Below are 24347 nucleotides of genomic sequence, written 5' to 3' on the forward strand. Positions count from 1 at the left end.
TCAGGAATTGAGTTCCTTCCTTGCCCCCGAATCCTTGCAGGGATTGAAGCCACTGCATGTAGGTCTAGTGACTAGATCCTCATCCCTCTAATATTGGTTGTGTGTTTGGTTCTTCTTTTGCCCCCTTAGGTTCCCCTTATTATATGATAGTAATTATCTGTTAAGATATAGGATAAACCACAGAGCTTCCATTAATGATAGATGACCTATTGTTTCAATTCTGTGAGTTAATTTAGCTAATGAGTGTAATTTAGCTAATTTAGCTATAGAGTTAATGTCATTGGATACTGTAACTAAAAAGTCCTATGGATAAATACAGTTTTATAAAGTTCAGCATTTAGTGTCATGTACTTTCTTATATTTACTGTTGTATGTTTTTGAAAATTTTAAATTATCCTGATGAAGAGATACATTTTTTCTTTCTCACAAAACTTAATATAAAATCCCTCAGCAGACTTACCGTCCTATTAGATATGATTAGAAAAATAGTATGCTGGGCCGACCCCGTGGCGCACTTGGGAGAGTGCGGCTCTGGGAGCGCAGCAGTGCTCCCGCCGCGGGTTCGGATCCTATAGAAGGATGGCCGGTGCGGCCGGTCACAAAAAGACAAAAAAAAAAGAAAAAAGAAAAATAGTATGCTAGATTAAAACCTTTACAAAATTATTACTCTTTCGTGAAATTCTCTGTAGATAGATTATAAAATAAGCAGAATTATTAAGACCTAATAACATTTCTATTTCATTTTAGGACATTAAATTATAGTGAAAATGTACAGCCCCTGAACCACTGGCATTTATTTCTGGTATCTTATCTACTTATGAATGGCTTGGATAAAGAGTTGTGCACAGAATTCCTCTCCCTCCCTCCCACACCTGTGTTTTTCACAAGTCATATTGTGAGAACATTTCTCTTGTGTTCTGAGGCAGTTGTTATATAGAGAGGTTTTTAAAAAGTGGTAAATTGTGCAAAAAGCCAAGTTGGAGGAAAGGGAGTTTAGAAGTAGGTGTGGAGGAAAGAGGAAATTAGGGGAAATAGGACTGAATAGCTATAAGTAATAAGATTTTTTTTGTTACCTCCTGATGTGAATATATTTCCATTTTGGATTGACATATTAAGTTTTAACCTTTGTATTAGAAAGATTTACAAAGATTATTATATATTAGCTAGATACTTGGCTTTCTTTAATGATCACAGGAAAGTTTTATAATTACGTTCTCTAAATAAACAGTCAGTTTTATTGCTGTGGCTCTGCCTTTAGACATTGGAGAAATCTTTATTTATGGTCTAGGTGTTAAAAGTGAATCACATCCTTAATTCATTTTAGGTTGCTGTTTCTGATATCATGGGCCATTGAAGGTGCTATTTATAACTTGATCTGAGTTTCTTAGTTCTTTTTGTAAGTGTTCAAGTTGGCTACATGTCATGCTTTTGTTTTGTTTTGTTTTTAAGCACAGCAGTACCATAAAGCTTCTTAAAAAGCATAGTATGGGTAAGATTATCTTCCATGACTCATTTGTCTTATGTTTATTCTTCTTTGGAGTTTTTTTGGTTTTTTATTGTCATACTAATGTTGACTATTAATTTCTTTCCTACAGCATGGATTTGTGGTATCATTTCTATCACTGTCATTAGCCTGCTTTCCTTGCTAGGCGTGATCTTGGTTCCCATCATTAACCAAGGATGCTTCAAATTTCTTCTCACATTCCTTGTTGCACTAGCTGTAGGAACAATGAGTGGAGATGCCCTTCTTCATCTACTACCCCATGTAAGAAATCTTTTTAATCATTTAAAAAATTAAAAATAATATTTAAGCTTAAGAAGGTACTTCATATGCAGCCAGTAGCACACTAATCTAGTATTTGTGTTGTTTTATTTGCTTATAGGATGAATATTTTTTCATTTTTGCAGTTCTAATGGCAATATTTTTTAAATAGAGTCATTAGGTTTTTAAATAGTGCCAATGACTGGTAATGTCAGCTTTGCTCTCACTAGTCTTTAAAAATACTCATAAAATTTGCTACATTAGCAGTTGGAAAAATGAATACTTAAAAATCAGTGATTTAGGCTGGCCCGTGGCTGACTCGGTAGAGTGCGGTGCTGATAACACCAAGGCCACGGGTTCGGATCCTATATAGGGATGGCCGGTTTGCTCACTGGCTGAGCATGGTGCTGACAACACCAAGCCAAGGGTTGAGATCCCCTTACCGGTCATCTTTAAAAAAAAAAAAAAAAAAAAAAAAAATCAGTGATTTATCTGTGTGGTGTATAAAGCAAGCCTTTAGAAGAAATATACACGGGTGTTGCAATGATTGTGCATGTAGCCATTATGCCATTGGTATTTTTATTTGAACAGGAGTAGAAATAGTAGTAACATGCTCAGTTAAGTATTTTAGGCTTTTAGCTCTTTATACATGGATGCATTTTTCTTTTCATCTGCCATACTACTTGTTTTCTTCTCTTTGGGGATACTTCTAATGATATGATCATAAGCCCATACTTCTAGTACCATACTTATTAACCTTTCTAAAGATTGCTAGCTCTATAACCTACTGATAAGTAGCTAGATAGTTGTCTGTCACCAGCTAAGAGTATTTGATTCACCATTACTGTTTTTACTTCAAATTATGAAAAACAATGGGGATTTTTCTTTCCAAATATAAAATTGCAATATTAACTATGTCCCTTCTGGAGTATTTGGGAGACAAAGTAAATTTGTGTGTTATGTATACCTCTTCTCTCCTTCTGTACTCTTGGTTGATAATTCCAGATCTAGTATGTAGAGCAATGTATGGCATTGCCTTTAAAAAAAGAAAAAAAGATTAATGAATCTTAAGATTGTGAATATGAATTTTTCATTATATGTTATGTACTTATTTCCCCCTTTCTTCCCACCCCTTGCTTTCCCTTTCTACCAGCCATCAAGGACAGCAATAGTTTCTTTCAGAACTTGGCCTAATAAGAGCAGTTAAAGTGAGAATAGTTTTAAAGTGCTATTCAACTTATTTTTTTCATAAGAAGAGTAAAAACTAAAAGTAGATATTACCTTTTTGAATGGTCCAGTCTTCTTTGAGATGTTTAGAAATCTCTCCTCTTGACCACTAGATAACAGGGAAAGAATACAATGAAATATATTAGAAGGAGAAAAAATACTTAAGTCTAGTTATCTAACTTAAATTCTCTAGGAGTAATATTGTAACACTTGTACATTTCACAGTGTTGAAACGTAACTTTTTTTGTACATACATTTATTTTGTGTAAGCTTTAAAATGTAGAAAATTACACACATATTTAAGTATACACTCTTGCTCACGCTTCACACTATATGCAGGGGTAGCAACAGCATCACTTTTTTAAAATAGTTTCTAAGAGAAGAATCTTACAAAATATAATTAATCTAAGAAAGAGTTAGATTACAGGGTGACCTGCTGGTGAATTAAGCTGTATGTTTTGTTTTATTTTTACTGAATATTTGGCATTTACATGAGTCATGTTCACTTCAATTTACAACGGACCCATTATTCCCTATTATTCCAGTTTAACTCTCTTGCTGTAGTACGTATCTTACTCTTATAGGTATTTCAGTTTGTGGTCTTTGTTTTAGAGTTACCATGAAATGTAGTACTTCCTGGACAATGAGTAAAGCAAATTAAATGGAAGACTATTTATCTTTAAGTGAGATAATATTTAGGAGAGTACTTTAAAAATTGAAAGGTATTTTTTGTGTGTACTGTAGATTATAATCTCAAATTTTAAAATGACATTTCAATTACATGTTTAGAAGTTTTCTTTATTATTAATAGTCTCAGGGTGGTCATGATCATAGTCATCAACATGCACATGGGCATGGACATTCTCATGGACATGAATCTAAGAAGTTTTTGGAAGAATATGATGCTGTATTGAAAGGACTAGTTGCTCTAGGAGGCATTTACTTGCTATTTATCATCGAACACTGCATAAGAATGTTTAAGCACTACAAACAACAAAGAGTAAGTATTTTTTAACTGTTTATTTCATTTTCTGATATATAAAACTCAAAACAAAAATAATCTTTTTTCTGGCCATATGCGTTCCTTAATTATGATGTTGATGTGTATTAAATCTCTGTCTTTTAACAGTTAATCTTCAGACGAAAAGCTGACTTTGATCTTTGCCATTTTTCGTTATTACATTTATTTTGGTATTTATAACCAAGATATAGCAGTCTCAGTTTCAGTTAATTTGGATTGCATAACTAACTGACTTAAATGGATGGAAAAGTTATTGGCCAGTTTATGTATATTGTAAAAATGTAAAAATGTATAAGTAGAAGCAAGTCTCATTAATTGTCTTAGGTAATATTTTTAGTCATAAGTGGCTTTCATTGTTATATCTTTCAATGAAAATGTTTTCATACAACAATTTGTCAGAAGTGCCTTGCCAATGGCACAAGTATAAGGAGTAAACAGAAGTCAGATTACAGAGGATTTGAAGGGAGAAAATATAATGAAATGATTGAAATGGTGATTCTTTTCAAGAGTGGTGTACCACTTGGGAGAAGATGTTTGGACTGTTGATTAAATACACTGATTGTTGTGCAGCTGTCCGTGTTTCACGTCACATTTATGAGAATAAAACATAGCTAAAGTTAATTTTCTTACCAAGAAAGTAACTTCAGAGCTACTGTCATTTATTATGATTTACACCCCTACCTGGTTACATCAGTTCACATCTACTTCTAAAGCTGTTTCCTGAATATATCTCACTAACATGTTTGTGATAATAATAACATTGATTATCTTCAGTATATTCTGTTTAAGTAAAGCTTTCCGTAAAAAAAGAGTTAGAGTTAGCAAAATTCTTACATTTTGTTAGTTGATTCCAGATATCTTTTTTTTTTTTGCTCAAAAACTCTGGATAGTCATGATCTTAATATGTGTAGTATACTGTTAAGATACAATTTTATGCTATTTTTACGTATATATTTTATTTGCATATGTATGTGTTTTATATATATCCCCTTGAGACAAAGTATAGTTTGGAACAGAGCTCTGAACTGGAATTCAGGGGGAATGATTCTGGTTCACACCCTGTATTAGTCTGTTTCTGTTACTGACAACAAAATACTTGGAACTGTGTAATTTATAAAGAAAACAAAATTTATTGCTTACAGTTTCAGAGGCTGGGAAGTCCAAAGTCCAGGCAACACATTTGGTGAAGGTCTTGGTGGTGGCAACAGTGACCTCTAGGGGTCTTACATGGCAGAAAATGGTGGAGTAGAGAGAGAGACTCTCATGTTCTCCTTTTAAAACGCTGAGAACTACTCCCCTGATAACCATTATTAATCCATTCACTACGGTGTAGTCCTACAATCTAATCACCTCTTCAAGGCCCCGCCTTTTAATTACCATAATAGGATTTTCCAGCCTCAACAGTTACAGTGGAATTAAGCTTCTAATGTATGGACTTCGGGGGACACATCCAATCAGTCCACAGCACACATAAACTAGCTGTGTGACTGTGACTCATTCCCATGATTTTCAGTAGCCATCTAAGTTATAGGAAATAAATCTTATTTCTCGTCGGTGTTTTCATTTCATTTTTCAAATCATGTATTTATTTTTAGTTACCATATTTTAGTCAGGACATCATCATATTTGATTGCCTGTAAAGGAGGGGTGATTAAGATGGTAAGCCCAGTGAAGTATTACCTGTGGGATGATGAAAGGAACTGGGAAGGTTCAACTTAGAGAAAAGTGAAAGAGATCTAACAGCATTTGGTTTCTGAAGGATCATGTGTGGAAGGTGAAGTAACTTATTCTCATAGAAGAGTAGAGGATAAAATATGATTGGAGGGATCCAAGACAGGAGTGGCTGTAGGGAAATAAGAGTTGCCTAAGGAGATTACTGTAGAATAATTTGGAAGAGAGGTGATGGGGTCTTGAACTAGGGTCATGGCATAAGCAATGGGGCAGAGAAGGTGAATAAGAGAATTATTTAGATGAGAGAATCAATAAGAGGACTTGAGAGTTGATTAGATTTAAGAAATACAAGTATTTCAGAGTCTCACTACAATAAATTACATATTGCAAAATATGTTAAGAAGTTCTAGAATTACTGCTAAATCCTCACTTCAATTGTGTGGGCCTACTTACATTGAAGCAGCAAATATTAAGTATTTAATGTGTACAAAACATTAGAGACTGTGTGGTTTGCTCATAAGGATAAAATGTAGCCCTTACTTCAAGGGATAGTTAAAAAAAAAAACCCAAATTTTCTTTATAATTTAATCTACTCAATTTCATTTTGAACCTAAACTTACTGGCAAAATTAAACACATTTATTTTTGCAAAGGAAACTGATGTAAGAGAATGGCATCCCCGAAACATGGCAGCTTTTTTTGTAAACTTGAAATTGTGGGAAATAAAAAACTAGAAGGAGAACCGTTGATGGGCTGAGGGGTACTCTAATAGTAAGGAATTCTTCAAATATATCAAAGAAAGGAATTTGGCCAGATAAGTCAATGCATCTACTTTATGATAAATAGGACAATAAGTAACTAAGATGAAAAAGGATATGGCATTTTTTTGAAGAAAAGAAATTGCTTGAATAGAAGAGATTTGACAGTCTGCATAGAAGAATCAACTATTGGACGGAAGCTTTCAGACTGTAACTTAAATAATATACCCGATGCTGACTTTTTCCATCAAACTGGGGGCCCCAAGGGTAATGATTTGGCAAGTTTCTAGGAATGTGGGCAATCAGAACCAAAACAATTAAACAGCTGGTGTTTGCATTTTTAGTTTCTATATCCTTCTCATTGGCTTTTGTGCTATCGTTGGCTCCTCCTTTCTCTCTCTCCTTTTTTTTTCTTCAGCTCACAATTGCTGTTTATTTTCTTTAGGACAGCTCCATATTATTATTTGCTTTTGAATATTTTCTATTTCTCAAGTTTCTGTTAACTGTTGCTGTGAAGCAACACAACTTGAAACTTAATGGCTTACATGAACAGTTTCTTATTTCTCACAATGCTGTGTCAGGAGTTTAGGCAGGTTTTCAGCTGGGCAGTTCTTCTGCTCTAGTTGGCATTTGCTAGAGTCACACTCACTCTACTACATTCAAATTCAGCTGGCCCCTGGGCTAGGCTGGGCAAGGCTCCAAGGTATGGAATGTTTCACTCCATGTCTGCATCTTGTTGCTCCTCCACATGGCCTCCCTTCATAGTCAAGACTTAGCTTCTTCATAGTATAGTGGCTGACTTCCCTGAGCAAAAGCAAAAGCTGCCAGGCCTCTTTAAGATGAGTCCTAGAACTGGCACTCCTGCATTCTGTTGGTCAAAACAAGTCAAAAGGAGAGCCAAAATTCTAGGGCTCCACTCCACTTCATATGGATGAACATAACACTCACACAGGGAGGGAGGAAATTGTCGTGGCCATCTTTGGAGACTACCATATGCTCAACTAGTTGTAAAGCCTACTTATGCAGCAGATAGACTTAAACATCTGAAATATAGTTTATTGCCTATAAACAAAACTAACAACAAAAGAATGCCCTGCTAGTTGGTAAGCATCTCACAGAGAACACTGACATTTATTTTCACACTATTGTAACATACTTCATTATTTGTTTTCTTAAATTAACATAGATTAGAGGCAGAAGTTTAAATTGGGAGAGTTGTTTGTGGTAGTTACATTGATAAAAGAAGAAAGTAAAAAAGTCAAACTATTAAGGCATATGATAGGAAAAATTTAAACCTAAACAATGAAATATAATAATTAGTATTTATAACTAATTGAGAAAAATTAAATTATGTTCACTGTCTGATTATGAAGTGATCAGATAGGAGCTTGTCTTTATTACAAAGCTATTAAGGGTTAGTTACTGTGATAGGTCATTTTTATACACCACTTCATTTAATCCTCATAAGAATCTTATTTTCATTTTACAGAAGCGTATTGTATGTTCACTAGGTTTAACAAACTTGCCCAAGTCTCAGAAGTAAACTACAAATTTAGGATTCTAATTCAGTTTGACTCTGTCTGTTATATTACATTCGGGGAAATGTGAGATTTACATTAAATACAGAATGAAATTCAAAGGAATAAGCTTTAGTTTTTTGGAACTTCCTGTTACCTGACACTATTTTTTTAAAAAATTTACACTATTAAATAGGAGAGATATTATATATATTTTGCACGTTTCATTTGGTTTACATGTAATAATTACTATGTATTCTATTCTTAGCTTTAAATGAATTGAACCTCCTCTTAGTTGAGTATTCCAAAAAAATACAAATTTATTCATATTCTTTCCTCTTGTTAGATTCTTTAACTTCTAAAAAAAATTTCTCACCCTTTTTCTAAATAATTTATGTGTAAAGTTAATACCAGTTGTCTCCATAGGTGCTAATAAGTTAATACTGTTGCTAATTATGGCTATAAATTTTATACTAATGTCAGACTTTTTTTCAGGGAAAACAAAAATGGTTTATGAAGCAGAGCACAGAAGAATCAACTATTGGAAGAAAGCTTTCAGATCATAAGTTAAATAATACACCAGATGCTGACTGGCTTCAACTCAAGCCTCTTGCTGGTAGACCATAGTTCTGACTAGAGAGAAACTTTTAAGACATAAAAATTGAAATTTTGCTTCTAAACTGTGTTTGTGTTTTTTGAAATTTCTTGTTTATGTGGCTTTTCTAATCCTAGTTCCTAACATATATTTCCTTAAATGTGAGTGTCCTAATTGTGATTTTGCTACTTTAGTTTTGTTAATTTCTGCCGTAATTTTGATTGGACTCCAGAAAACATTGTTCTATTGAAATGGTGTCCAAATAATTTTAGAGAAATAATATTTAAGAATTTTAAAAGACATTTGTGTAAGAAATGTTCATTATACTGCAATTTTTCCAGAGTTTAAATTAGCAAATATGCAAGCATTTACTTGTTAATAAAGCATGTCCTTTGTTATAAATATAGGAACTGATGACTCGGTTGTTTCTGAAGATCGACTTAATGAAACTGAACTGACAGATTTAGAAGGCCAACAAGAATCCCCTCCTAAAAATTACCTTTGTATAGAAGAGGAGAAGATCATGGACCATTCTCACAGTGATGGATTACATGCCATTCATGAGCATGATCTCCATGCTACTGCACATAACCACCATGATGAGAATAAAACTGTGCTGAGGAAACATAATCATCAGTGGCACCACAAACATTCTCATCATTCACATGGTCCCTGTCATTCTGGATCAGATCTGAAAGAAACAGGAATAGCTAATATTGCTTGGATGGTAATCATGGGGGATGGCATCCACAACTTCAGTGACGGGCTAGCAATTGGTAAGTGGACTTGAAATTTGGATTATAATTTGTCATTTTTTAAGATGATGACTTCTTCCACTATGTCTATACTAATTTTATGAACTATAATACATAAGATTAAAATCTATCTGGAGTTTAACAAATGTGCTATCATACAGTACTCCTATCTTTTGATTTTTCTAAAGGCTATTTGTGTTTGATAGGTATATTTGGGGGTGTAAAGGAATAATTTCAGTGTTAGTTTTTGAACGTGTAAACAAATGTCTATAATATACTTCTTTAAGAACTTGATTTCTCATTCAAAGCAAAGTCACCATGTATCTAAAAGGCTATCTTTAGCGTTATATTATTAAATACATTTACATATCCCTGAAAGAGGACAGTTTAATTTTAATATTGGGTTTAATAAATTTTTCACAATTTTGAAAAGGTGAAGAAAAATTTTACAACATAAAAAGCCTTTGTACCAAATTCAAATATATTAGAATTTTGCTAATATAAACTGGTATTACCAGTTTAGGAGGACATTAAATGTGATCAGTATGTGATTTTCTTTGAGATCCAGACTCTATTAATCACCCAGAAACAGGCTTTGGTTTCTTTCAGAAAGCAGAGACCATATTTTTTAATCCACAGTAGCTGTTACTACTAAAGAATAAAGAATTCTGCTAGTAGATCAGGTACATTAATACATCCAATCTCAGTTCTCAAGACCATCAGACAAATAATACTTTGTACCATTTATACTCTAAGCCTAGGAAAGTTTGGACAAGAATGCTAGCCATTTAAATATCTGTAAATATAAATGTGAGAGAGCAAGTGCAATCATAGACTTATAAGACTTAAAATTGAGCATCAAAGTATTACTCAGAGATTGAAACACTGAACATTATTACTATTCCCAAGCTATTGGTGAGTTTGGTTACACAAATAGAGAGTTTAATTCAATTTGGAATATTGCTTTCGTTGAATAGGTCTTTCTCTGATTGTCACACACCTATTGTACCCTACTAAATGTTGGAAAACTGTAGTGTGTGTAAGATAGATGAGTCACTCATATATTACGTAATTAATTAGATAGGTGAAAGAGACTGCATCTATCATCATTAATGAAAATGGAAAACCAATTTTTCCTTTTTTTTTTTCCCCCATCCTACTCAGGAGCAGCTTTCAGTGCTGGATTGACTGGAGGAATCAGTACTTCTATAGCTGTCTTCTGTCATGAACTGCCACATGAATTAGGTAATATAACCTTAAAATTTTTCCCAGATTTTATTAAATCTAAGACTTCTTCAACTCTAAGTGCGTCCAAATTTCAGTGATGTTAAAATGTAAAAAATGGCTGATGGCATGTGTAAAGTGTCATTAATTATAAGACATATCCTGATGTTAAAATGTGAAAAAAACGGTGCTTAAGATTGATGAAATGTTGATTTCTTTGTGATTTTCTTTGCATTCAGTAACATAATTATGCTATTATGATGAAGGATCATAGATTATGACTCGTTCACTGAGTATACCTTTTAAAAAGAAATACAATTCCTTAATTTTAATGACAGATTTTGTTGTTAGCCCACTTAGATTTTATTTTATATACTGTGTAAACTATTTGTATTTTTTAAAGGATCAGGATAAAGTTTGTAGACTACATAATTGAAAGTTGTCCTAGATGTACCTAAGGCAGTCTTTCTTCATAAATGATGGAAAGATAATAATGATGCCCAAACAAGTGAACTGGATAGTTATTAAAGAAATTGGGATGCACTCTTGACTCTGTCACCTAACCAGCACGAGGTTTTGGAATAATCATTAACTTCTAATCTTCTTATTTCATCTATAAAGTAAGAGGGCTGGATGATTTCTTTGTTTTATTTTATATATATATTTAATATTTTATAATCTTAACATTCAAAAGGCTTGTGTTAGTTTTTTATGTGATTTTTAATAAAGTGGAACTAATACTCAAAAAAAGTTTGTTTAAACATTTTATGTATGTTTTCATGCTTATTTTTGATTTCCACTATAATAATCGCATGTAAAACACTTGTTTAGGTTGGACTTTCTTCTTTTTTTTTTTATCTTTCTACTCACTTCCATCTTCCTCTCCTGATACAGACAATCATTCTCTTATATTTATTGTATAATTGTTAGGTGTTCCTAAACAATGTGTATTTTTGTTCTAAATGCACGTATTTTAATTTATTTACACTGTATTGTGATATCCCATTCTTTTTCTTACCTTATGTTATTAACCATTATATTTTTAAACCTCTATTCAGGTTATCATGAGTTAATTTAATTTATTGCTTTTGCCCAGTACTCAGACGTGTGCTTTCACCACCGTTTACATATTTAGCACTTAGTATTGGACACACCTTGTGGTCTTTAAGTTCCTGTCACCACAGTGCCGCATTGAATATCTTGGTGCTTATTAACCCCTTGTGCTTATCAACAACTTGGTGCTTATCAGCTCTTGAGAGAAAATCTTTTGGGTATATACCCAGGAACCGAATTGACAGTTCCCAGGATATGCATGCCTACAAAGTACCATGTCACTGTCCAAAATGGCTACACTAATGTAATTTCCAACCACCAATTGGTGAGAGTTACTGTGTGCCACATCCCTGCCAACACTTGGCATTAAGTTTCTCAGTTTTTCCAGTTTAATAGGTATAAAATAATATTTCTTTGTTTTCTTGGTATTTATTGGTTTACAATTATTATTAACTTTCTAGTCATGTGCAGTGGTGCTTTAGTTTTCTTCTTCCGTAAATTGAAAAACAGTAGCTTGTTTTGAATAGAATTTATTCATATAGTTTGCCTTAAAAATTAATAACTCCTTACATAAAATAGAAAAATGTATTAGTCCATACTTGGTACTGGTTCCTTAGGGCTTGATTCTTTCTAATTTTGCCAACTTTGGACACGTAATCTTGCATCTGCTCGTGCCCCATTATCCTTTACCCACTGCCTTCATTGTTTTGCTTGGACAGTTTCCATAGTCTTTATGTATGGTTTCATTCTGTTCCAGTTCGTTTCATATACCTTATTGCCAAATATATTTTTTTAAACAGGACATGGTTATGTAATCGAAGTCTTCCAGTAGCTTGCCTTAACATATAGAGTTAAGCTAGATTCCTTAGTCCTACTTTCAATGACCTTTACTTCTGCCCTCAACCTCCCTTTCCAACCTGTCCTGCAATACATCCTGTTGCATGTTTTCCATTTCATCTAAACACGATTCACCAAGCATGCTAAAAAGTGAGGGTGCCTGAACCTGTTGCTTTTGCGTATACCATCCTTCTTTTTCAGACCTCTATTTCTAGTTTACTGTGTTAAGAGTCTTTCTCTACCTTGATTATTGTCCTCCCCTACCTCATGCCTTGGATTCCTCTTTTCTAAACTTTATCACTTACTTTCTCTGGGTTCTTTTTTTGATACTTACTATATTGCCTTTTTAGATGTCCTTTTTCTTAAACTATAGCGTTTTTGTGTGCAGATACTACTCCTACATCTTATATTTTTCTCTAACAAATACTGCCTTTAGCCCAATTCCATAGTAATATAAATCAAGACTTCCTTTTGGTTTTTATATATAAGTAAGATATTGCCTCATATTTTAATCTTTCACTTAAAAAAAAAACTTTCTAACAGACTTGGATAATCACACACACATCCATAGTATACTAGGAAAACTCCAAATTCCTTTTCTACCCATACACCCACTGCCCCCTAAATGGAATATGCCAAGCCACTTTGTGTTTAAGTGTGGTTTTATTGAATTGCCCTAACCTCGAAGGATCCACTTAGGCACAGAGTTGAAAATAAGGAGTTTTGGAGATTAGGATGGTTGCCTTCTTACTATTACTCCTTTTTTTCTATCTGTAGTTTCTCATAGAAGGAATGGCACACAAGGAATGATAACTCCATGTAGAACAAATGCACTACATATGTTAATGGCTAGGTAAGCCCCTGGTACCCAATCCAGAGCTCCGGCAAAAAACTAGATTGGAGAACTCTACTTGGGTCAGGACCCCTCAGAGAGTTGTACAGACTCAAAACGCTTACCTGTTTTACCAGAGGTTGAGATGTTGCTACTGCTGTGAGAAGAAACTTTAATCCAAAGTATACTGAACTTTGCAATCGGGAAAGGAATGTAACTTCAAGAAAATGTATATTTTCCCCCAATGCCTAGTCCTAAATCGATATAAACTGCCCCATATGCTAGCTGGATAGGCCACTAGGGAAGAAAGAACATAAAGAAATGACCCAGCTTCCTCCTATGGGGGTTACAGAAATGTTCTGGCTCTTGTATCCATCAACAAGATAGGATGTGGTCTACTGACCATAAAGGAAGTAAAAATGTGATTGTGGAGCCTAATTTTTGCCATTAAGGCATAGTAATGGTGCACATTGGTAAAATAAGGTCAAGTGAATGTCCCTACTCTGATCAGATCACCTACTCTTACTCATTTGAAGAGGAACAGGATGTGGAGAGAGGCATAGAAGCTCCTGCTTTAGTACTCCAATGCACAGAGAAGTTTCCTGTAGGCAAGAGATAGAAACATGATGGCAGGTGGATAAGGGAGAAGTCCTCTCCCCACTTCATAGATTAAGATGGTGACAAAGCAGCATAAAACATCACGTTTCAGGATAATTTATTTTCTCTAAAACCTGTTTTTCCCTAGTTACATTTTTATTATGAATTCTGAAGACTATTTAGAGATTTCTGTACTAACGTCAGACCCTGAGGGGAAAAACATGTATTTAAATTACATTGCAATACATTGGATACTGACCCTCAATCAGTCAGTAATTCTAAGTTCTGGTGTTCTTCTTCTGAACAGATTGCTGTTTCTCCAGGGGTGTACCATGTCTGTTTTTTGTTTGTATTAGGAATGTAATATGAAGAATGATCCTTAGAACTTTAGAATAGCAATACATCTCAGGGAGATTCACTCTTAAGCAGTGTGAAGAAATTGAAACCATCCAAGAAAATAGCAAACCCACATCTCTCGTTTCATGTTTGCTCTGGGGTGTGGTAATGGGTGAAATTGCCTGAATTATTAAGTCACTACTCTCACTTTTCTGTTTTTGCCAAACATGTGTAGCTGAATTTAAGCAAGTTACAATATTACTTTGTTGTATTCTCTTCACTTTTTTCACCTTCCTTCGGTAGGGAGCTGTATAAGCATTTGAAAAATAATTTATAAGAAAGCCTCCAAGAAAAGGAAAAATGAGTGGGGATAATCCAGAAGGGCAGATAACCCAAACTTTCTTCTTAATGATGAATAATGTGTTTCAACTTCAAGGAAATAACATTTTGATAAATAAATATAGCCATATTATTAAGACTCAGCTCAGAGAGATTATAGTGCTGTACATTTTTCCTTTCCTTTCAAGTCTATTAAGGGTTAAATAGAAATTCAAAATAAGATTTTCATAATGTGCTAAATCATCCAGGGAAGATTGAACAGTCACTGTATAGATTTATATAGAGTTTTAATGTGTATACAAGCATTATTTCAAATAAGAATTAAGAACCTTAAAAATATATTTGTTGATGTTAGCAGATGTTAACATAACTATAGCACTGGATCACATTAATTTAACAGTTTTGGCAGGCATACTTCATTTGTTGTGCTAATGATATCCTTTGTCAGCAGGAAGGAAGGAATATTGATTTATCAAGAGATGAATAGATTTGCATGTTCAGTATAAATCTCAGTTGTGGGGATTCCTTTGACTTATTTTTTTAAATGTTTATATAGGTGCTTATGGAGAAGGGAGGTGGAAAAACAGGGAGAAATATGCAGAAACCTCCTTTGAGAATTTATAATTTTAGATTAGGCCAAAGATATATTTTAAATGAAATAATTCACTTGTTACAAAGATTATACAAAAACAATTTGTATATTGCTGTATGCTAGCAATCAACAATTATAAATTGAAAATTTTAAAAAGTACTATTTACAGTAGCACCAAACATGAAATACTTAGCTTAAATCTAACAAAATATGCATAGAATCTATATGTTGAAAACTACAAATCACCAACAAAAGAAATCAAAGGAGACTTAAATGAGTTATACCAGGTTCAGGCACCAGAAGACTCAGTATTGTTAAGATGTTAATTCTTCCTATAGATTCAGTGCATTCCCAATAAAAAACCCAGCAGGCTTTTTTTTTTTGCAGAAATGAATGATCTTTTTAAAAATGTTATATGGAAATGGAATGAAACTTGAATAGCTAGAAGAATCTTGAAAAAGGACAACAAAGTTGATGTCAAGACTTTCTATGAAGCCACAGTAATCAGAACAGTTCATATTGGTGAAAGAATAGACACATAAAGAGAACAGACACATAAATCAATGGAACAGAGCATAGAGTCCTCATATATATATGGCAATTTAGTTTCAACAAAAGTGCAAAGAAAATTTCATGTAGAAAGGATAGTCTTTTCAACAAATGTTACATCAGTCATCCACTTGCAGAAAAGATCTTTGACCCTTACCTAATTCCAGAGACGAAAATGAACTCAAAATACATCATTTATCTGAATGGAGAATCTAAAAATATAAAACTTCTAGAAGAAAACATATCTTTATGTCCTGGGTTAAGCGAACTGCTTTTAGATACAGCACTAAGAAACCATGATACATTAAGGAAAAAAGTATTAAAATGGACTTTATACAAATTAAAAACTCTTCACAAAAGACAGTTAAGTGAATAAAAAAAAAGACAAGCCACAAACTGGGGGAATAATTTGGAAAATATATATTTGACAAAGGACTTTTAGAATTGAAATATTTAAAGGCCTCTCAACTCAGTAACAGGAAAACACTACCAAAAAAGATGGGCAAAAGATTCAGACAGACATTTCACTAAAGGTATACAGATGGTAAATAAACACATGAGATTTCATATGCTAAGTTTGTCATTATGAGCTAGTAAGGATGTAGAACGTTTAGAACTGCCATACAATGCTGTAGGAATGTGATTTCTTCTAAAGGTAGAAATACAGTTACTATATGGCCCAGCAGTCCATTTATAGTTTACCCAAGAGAAATGAAAACATATGTTGACACAAAAACCTGTTTATGAATGTGTATAGTGGCTTTCTTCCTAATTGCCAAAAACTGTAAACAACCTAAATGTCCTTCAGCTAGTGATATATATGGAATATTACTGAGCATTAAAAGGAGGAATTTTTTGATATGTACAATAACATGGATGAATCTTACATGCATTATGCTAAGTGAAAAATCTAGACTCAATAGACTATGTACTGTATGATATGTTTATATGATGTTCTGGAAAAAGCATTACTATCAGGACAGAAAACAAATCATTGGTTATCCAGGGTAAGCAGCCTAGAAAATTCGGGGGAGTAGTGAAATAGTTCTATATTTTGATGGTGGTTATGGTTACATGGTATGTGTATTTGTCAAAATTCATAGAACTCTACATCAAAAAAAAAATTGTGTACATAAGTTGTACTTCAGTTTTTTAAAGTATTAAATAAAAGTAGTTTATCTTGAATCTTGATTAGTTAATTCCTGCTGTTTGATTGTTACTCAGGAGTTAAGTAAATCATCTTGCTATCCAGTAATATATCAGGAGAGGCAACAAGTTGGTGTAGTTTGTACCTATGACACTTGTTCACTGAATATTAAATAATACTCCTTTTTAAACCACATTATGAAATTATAGAAGGAAACAATGTATTTTATAACCTAAAAGACAGTTCTGTAATCTCATTTTGTATTACCTAACCCTCTGCTAAGTGAAATTGCACCTTTAACACAGTTGGTGGGTGAATAATTGAAAATATGGAGGGGAAATTTGTGGAGGAAGAACTTAAGGAGCTCTTTCCTTAGAGAAAGCTAAGAAAGAAAGACTGGAGGAAATTAAACGAAACTCCAGGAAAGAGAAGAGATAAAAGCTGATATTAAATCTGAGACTCAGCAGAAGAATTAAGGTATTTAGGATCACAGGGGGAAAGATATAAGGAAAATAATATTAGGTAGAAACGAGAATGGCAGTTTTTGGTTGATAATCTCAAGTGCATTAGTTTAACTTTCCAAAATAATGTTGCAGTATGTAGTTCGTAGCAATTTGTTGGAACATGAAAAAGTAATGACTTGCACTAATTTTTGTGTTGCTAAATAACTTCTACTTGTTTGTTATAGACTAGGACCTTGTAACCATGAGAGTTATGGAAAGAACAAATCATGTATTTTTAGATATGTAGATTTTAAGATCCTTTCTTAAAAGAAACAAGCCTAGTCAGTATTCTGTAATTGGATGTTTGTACATTGAATAACTAAAATAAACAAAATTATAAGTAAAGGTATTGATTTGTTTTGTTTTGTTTTGTTTTTGGTGGCTCGCCAGTACAGGGATCAAACCATGGACCATGGTGTTAACCAGCACTATGCTCTAAACAACTGAGCTAACAGGCCAGCCCTAGGCTATTGCTTTGGGCCCTTTAGCTTCAAGACTTATCTCTAGCAGCATTTTGCCCTTCTATTGATATCTCTCTGAGCAGTAATTAATCTCCCTCCCCCCCCCCCATGTTCCAACTTTAGACAGAAGAATGAGAATAGTCTCTTTATTCTTATTCTTTTGGGGAATTGGGTATCCTGTTGAGTCATTTTATTTGTATGTATGTATTATATCCCTAGAAAAAGGAATGCCAGGATTTTCACTTCTGTGTGTTTTAGTCTTACTTCAGCTCCATGCTTGGGGATGATTTCACATTTGCCAATGTAACCGTGCTTCATTATCACAGTTAGAAACCAGAGAATGACTGGAGCACAGCCTCGTAAGAACCTGACATTTGCTCTCTTTTCAGCATTGTTGATGCCCAGAACCTTCTATGCACACCATTATGGTGGCACAGAAAGATGGTGGAAAGAGCTCTTTTATTCTTACATTTTTAGGATTTTCAGAAATAAGATTAATTTTGGGGGGTGGTGTGGGGACTAAATGTAAACATATCATAAACTATACTTAAAGAACCTGTTACCTCTGTTCCTAGGCCATTTCCCTTCGGAAAAGGGCAGAAGTCAGAGCAGAGAGCTCTTAATTGTTGCTTACAAAAAGAGCAGTAACTGTTATTTTATTTTTCTTGATGTTTTTCTTCTTTAAGAATTTCACATTTTAAGTTACCATACAGTAAAACTGACTTTTTTTCTGTGTACAGTTCTTTGAATTTTGAGAGGTATGTAGATTTGTGTAACCACCATTATGATAACCAAAACAAACAAAAAATCCATTAGGATACAGAGCAGTTCTATCACCCCAACACCCCTTATCCCATGCTATCCCTTTGTAGTCACACCTCTCCATCACTCCTGTCCCCTGGTAACCCCACCACTATAGTTTTGTCATTTTAAGAATGTCATATGACCTTTCAGATTGTCTTCTTTCAGCATTACATCTTTGAGATTCATCCAAGTTTTTGCATGTATTAAGGTTTAATTTAATAAGTAAAATACAACTTTTATGTAATAAGATATCAGTTATTAAAGGTGTATCTTTTTTATGTTATTCTTAATTTTGTTTTTTTATTAGTTTTCTCCAAATTTGTGTTTAATATGCTGGTTTTAAAACTCTCCCATTATGTCTTAACTGCAGGTGATTTTGCAGTTCTCCTTAAAGCAGGCATGACTGTAAAGCAAGCAATTGTATACAACCTCCTCTCTGCCATGATGGCTTACATAGGCATGCTCATAGGCACAGCTGTTGGTCAGTATGCCAATAACATCACACTTTGGATATTTGCAATCACTGCAGGCATGTTCCTCTATGTAGCCTTGGTGGATATGGTAAGATATTTTGTATTTTTATGTTGTACTAAATCTGCAAATAGAATTCAACTTCCAGGGCTGGCTGGTTAGCTCACTTGGGAGAGTGTGGTACTGGTAACACCAAGGTCAAGGGTTTGGATCCCTGAACGGGCCAACACCAAAAAAAAAAAAAACAACTTCCCAAAATGGAAGAAATCTTTGGAAATGGTTTCAAGCCAAACTTTTTAAAAATATAACCCATTTTAAAGACATGATATCCTAAATCTATTAGAGAAAGTCATTTAAGTAGGAGGATTCCTTTTGTAAAAACCAGTTGAGATGCTGAATGAAAATTTCTGACCTAATGATGTTACTATTCAAATAATCATCAATATCTTTAGAGAGATAATTATAGAATTCTTATACAATGAAGATTTTTATGGTATTGAGGTAGAACTGCTTTATCATTGTTAAAATAATTTCTTGAGCTTGCTTTATGGCAAACAAGAATGAAATACTGTACCTGTTAGGTAAGCCAGTCTTCTACAGGAAATGATGTTTATTCCAAGGGATTTATGTAGTTTCTCTTATTTCTAACTTTAGGTTAAAGTTAATAAATCTAAACACTAACAATTAGTTTTATTTTAATTTTACCTTAAATGTTGGTATTTACAGAACTAACAATTTGGTTAGGTTTTGTTTTGTTTTTGTTTTTAACTAGATATTAACTTTTCTTCCTGGTAGATCTATCACATAGTCTCATTTCAAAATTATATAGTCTAAATTTTTAATCATAGAATTTCTGCTCTGGGAGGTCACGTATTTTTATCTTATTTCTCATACTGCTGGAAATGTAGCTCACAATTGGTATTAATGAAAAATGAATAAACTAATTCTTGTACTAGGAAGCTAGAAATGTAAAAAGCATGAGTCTTTATAGTAAGGATTTACAGTTTAGTGAAAAACCAAAAAAATAGCCATTAATTACAGTTCTTTTGTTATGTGTTATGATAGAGTGGTACACTGTGTTTGTGGAACTACAGAGAGGCTGGCTAAAAATTTGGGGATAGTATTAGGGAAGTTTTTCTGCAATAGGAAATCTGAGCTGAGTCTTAATGTAGAAGAGTTTATAAGAAGCAGGGGAAAGGGTGTATGAGTAAGCCAAATGATAAATAGCGTCATTTCTTCAACCAGTAAGTCTATTGCTGAGACTGTATTCTGAGGAAATAACCTAAGATCTTGACTACTACTGATAAAACAAGCAAGCAAACAAAAATAAAACCTTACCAAAGTGTTCTTTGTAGTAGCATTTATAACATCACAATTACGTTGGAAATGCTCTAAATGTTCAAGAAGAAACAACAGACTGTGCCACACAAATATGTGAAGGTGAATGTTAAAATTAAAAAAAAAAAAAAAAATTAGTTCAGGCCTTTGGCAAATACACAGTGATTTTCAGTGAAAAAAACCAATAAATAAGTGTTCAAGAAAAAGGAAACAAACTGCCCACATAGATTTTCTAAGACTTTAATGATACCGAAATCATGTATTTTCTAATGTAAAGTAGAAAAAATGGTTTAAAAGATTACATTCATGCTGTCATCAGATAGGTGTTGGCCAGATCATGGCAGTCATACAACATGCTATTTGAAAAAGATTAGAATTTATCTTATAAACTTTGGGGAACCATTAAAAGATTAAGCATGCTACTTCATGCTAGTCATATATTCTGTTTAAAAGTCTATAGAAGTAGTAGAATATCACATTTTTGTTTTAGAAAGACGATTTTGGCTATAGGGAGAACGATTTTTATTGATTTAAGGTCATTCAATAAGATACCAACAGAACTGGAAGTTTTCATTTGCAGTACCCATAGGATATCTAGGTGGAGGTGTCTGGTTTTAGGGAACTTTGGGTAGCACTATTTACCAATCAGTATGGAGGCATTTTTTGTATTTTAACAGTTATGGCTATACCAGTAGGTATTGGGTAGCTCTTAGGTGTGGTTATGAGGAATGTTGGCATTCAGGATAGAATTGAATGTGGTGAAGACACAGTGCCTATTATAGTTAGTATGTATACATATTTAGAGGGGATATTTCTGTGAAACATCCTGTACGTTGTTTCTGCTTAAATATTAAGGAAAGTAGAAATGAAAAGTTTTTGTAACAATAAGTACGTGGGGGTAGGGGGAGAAAAGATGAAATAGAATAGAGTTCTTACTGGAACTGTAGGAAGTTGCTGGTTTCAATCTTAATCCAAGGGTTGGCAAACTTTCTGTAAACTTTCTGATAGTAAATATTTTAGGCTTTCTGGACCATATATAGTCTCTGTTACAGTTATTCAAATCTGTTTTTGTAGTGGTTTCTGTCACAGTTGTCAGCTATGCTGTTGTAGCCACAAAAGCAGGTATAGGCAATGTGTAAATAAATAAGCATGGCCCAGATTCAGCATAGTTTGCTAACCCTTATCTTAGACCATTAGTTGATTTGTAAAGTAATTTAGTGAAAGATTTGGACAAGAACAATATAGCCTTCATTGGCCATTATATACTACTTCCATAGACTTTTAAACAGAGTATATGACTAGCATGAAATAGGTCCTAAACAGGACCGTTAGGAAATTAAATATCCTGTAGTGCTGTCAGAGCACGGTGGTTGGATTTATTGTACTCATTATTTAATAATGAATAATGCTGCTTTTTCCTGGGTAGGAAGAATTATGAATGGAGAATTATGAACTTAACACTACATTTCTCCTCTCTAAATCCAAAAGCACCAAGATATTGTTTGGAGTAAAGCTCAGTTTCTTAGAGAGTGGCATATCAGTGCCCTCTCTCTGTAGACCGTGATTGCAAACTTGAATTAGGTTTGCAGAAAAGTGAAAGTAAAAATTGGATGCAGCAATTCTTTCAAAATTTTGATTAGGTTTGGATTTGTGCTTAAAATAATGCAAATGCATTTCCTCTTCAACAAATCTTATTTATTTAAATAAGTTAGAGATTTAATTTTTATACTTTGAATCTATGGGTTATTTTTAAATGTAATAATGTATGAGAGTATGCTTTAGAAGTTGAATAGTATAAACTTTAAAGCATTATGCCTTTAAAGATACTAAAAATTTAGAACATTTTTAAATGTTATCAATATTTAGAGGACAGAGTACACTGTGAGGGCAGTGTGCTTAACTTGATACTGGTTAATGTTGGATAGCTTTGATAGGCTGTTCTCTGTGTCTATTATTGGAAAGAAAGCGGTGGCTTAAGGGTATAGCGATGCCAATTGGAATTGTCTGTAAATGTTTATGCTGTCAAGCATAGTTGGAAATGAGCATTTCAAATGAAAAAGAGTGAAGAAATGATACAATTTTTAATTAGGTGTCTTCTAAGAGAATCTTACTTTCTCAGTGAGCTTATGATATATAAATGTAGGAATTGTGGTGATAGTTTCTTAGAGTTTTATTGGCAATAATAAGTTGTCTTATACGTTAGCATAAAGTAAAATGTCAAATTGATAAGGTCAGTGGAGAGTAACTGTTTAAAAAATGATCAATGCTTATATTTTAAGTGTTGGGGAGGCTGGTGAGGAGGGAACAAAGTTAGTATTTATTTAATGAATAGCCAAAGCATAAAATTCCTTTTTTCAGTATTTGACTAAAATATGTCTTATGGGCACCATTGTATTCAATAAAATAATTACTGTGTCTGTAGTTACACTTTAGTCATTAGTTTTCTTAAGTACGAATATGTTTAAAATTTTTGTTTGAGCAGAAGTATTATATAAAATTGTTTGTAAAAATGTTTCTTTTTTCAGCTTCCAGAAATGTTGCATGGTGATGGTGACAATGAAGAACATGGCTTTTGTCCAGTGGGGCAATTTGTTCTTCAGAATTTAGGATTGCTGTTTGGATTTGCCATCATGCTGGTGATTGCCCTCTATGAAGACAAAATTGTGTTTGACATCCAGTTTTGACCATTCCCGGTAATCACTGATTACAAGAATGTTACCATGCAGCTTTGCATCTGTTCTGTGTACTGTATGCACATTGCTCAAGGAAAAGTCAGTGGCTTGCACTACTTACAAGTTCCGTAGATTTGAGCCTAACCACAAAAGACTGGTGCTCAGTACTGTTTCCCCTACATGAAGGGGTCTTTTAAAAATATAAAGCTCGTGATAAAAAAGAGGAGAAAATGGGACTCCATGAACCAATGTTGATGTAGGTTTGATTAAGACTATTTTAAAAATAATCATATACAACACTAAAGTAGTCTCTTTATTAGTAGAAACATCTGTGGCTATGCAGAAATAGAAATTGAACCAAAAAATCATTTAAACTTTAAAAATATTTTAAATGGACTTTGGGCAGACACTTTTGTGTATACTAAGAATGAATTTGTAGTGCCGTTTAATTCAGCTACATATATACGTGTGGTAATAGGGATTGACTTGACACAACTTTGAAACTGCATAAAGTAGATTATAGGAACTAGGGGAAAGCTCAGGCTGCATTAGAGTATGAATTTAGCATTGGGAAAAGCCCTTATTCTTGAATCTAGAGTTACTATTTTTGTATATATTTGCATAGTGTTTAAACTTGCAGCCTAAACTACTGAAATCTGTGATTGTATGTTTGTGTGAGCTTCAGTTTAATGAAAGATTCATAACAGTTCTTTGTATTATTATAATGCTCGGTGTTTAAGGTTTTTTTTCTTCTTTTTTTTTTTTAACTTTAATTTTGTTTTTATTTTAGGGTTTTTTGTAGGGTGGGAGGTCAGAGCATGTGGTCAAATGTTTTCTTAAAATTGTAACTCTCTAGAACGTATCAAAGAAATGAACCCAAACATGGTCTAAATATTCAATTTTCCTACTTTAACAGTACTAACTAGTTAACTGGGGAAATTTAAATTCTGAATGTTCACATTGCTTTACCGGTTTGGCTTTGGAACCAAGAGAGCACATGCTGTGGCTGCCAGTATGGCTGTAAGGCAGAAAATTCAAGTTTACCATGTCTGTAATCTATACATGAAGGGTCAATTAAAACAGTTATTAAGATAAACTACATTGATACCGTGGCTATTACGATACCAAGTGACTTGGAAGATACATTTAAATAACTAGGCTGAAATCACTTGATCATTTTGTGCCAAGATAGGCTGTTGGTGCCTGATAGGGATTAGTCTCTTTTTTAGGTGCCCCGTTCTCCTACCGTAATTGTGAATGATTTGTGAGAAGTGCAAGCCATCTTTA

The 24347-nt window shown here is 33.5% G+C and overlaps 1 protein-coding gene across 7 annotated transcripts in view; it reads left to right on the forward strand.

Moving 5' to 3' along the window:
• Positions 1-24347, forward strand: part of SLC39A10 (solute carrier family 39 member 10) — a 118784-nt gene that overhangs the window by 76538 nt on the left and 17899 nt on the right. For 6 of the 7 annotated variants that reach the window (XR_010021568.1, XM_063077562.1, XM_063077563.1 and 3 more), the window contains 7 exons: positions 1596-1765; positions 3801-3989; positions 8451-8571; positions 8958-9326; positions 10470-10550; positions 18950-19140; positions 22914-23081. Coding sequence is in view for 6 of the 7 variants with exons in the window: in XM_063077562.1 (XP_062933632.1) it covers positions 1596-1765; positions 3801-3989; positions 8451-8571; positions 8958-9326; positions 10470-10550; positions 18950-19140; positions 22914-23072 (1280 nt within the window). In the remaining variant the exon portion in view is untranslated. Of the gene's footprint in view, positions 1-1595; positions 1766-3800; positions 3990-8450; positions 8572-8957; positions 9327-10469; positions 10551-18949; positions 19141-22913; positions 23082-24347 lie in introns of those variants that run through there. The other variant, XM_063077565.1, reaches the window with a different exon arrangement.

The sequence above is a fragment of the Cynocephalus volans genome, chromosome 1 (genome assembly GCF_027409185.1).
Source record: "Cynocephalus volans isolate mCynVol1 chromosome 1, mCynVol1.pri, whole genome shotgun sequence".
Taxonomy (NCBI): Eukaryota; Metazoa; Chordata; class Mammalia; order Dermoptera; family Cynocephalidae; genus Cynocephalus; species Cynocephalus volans.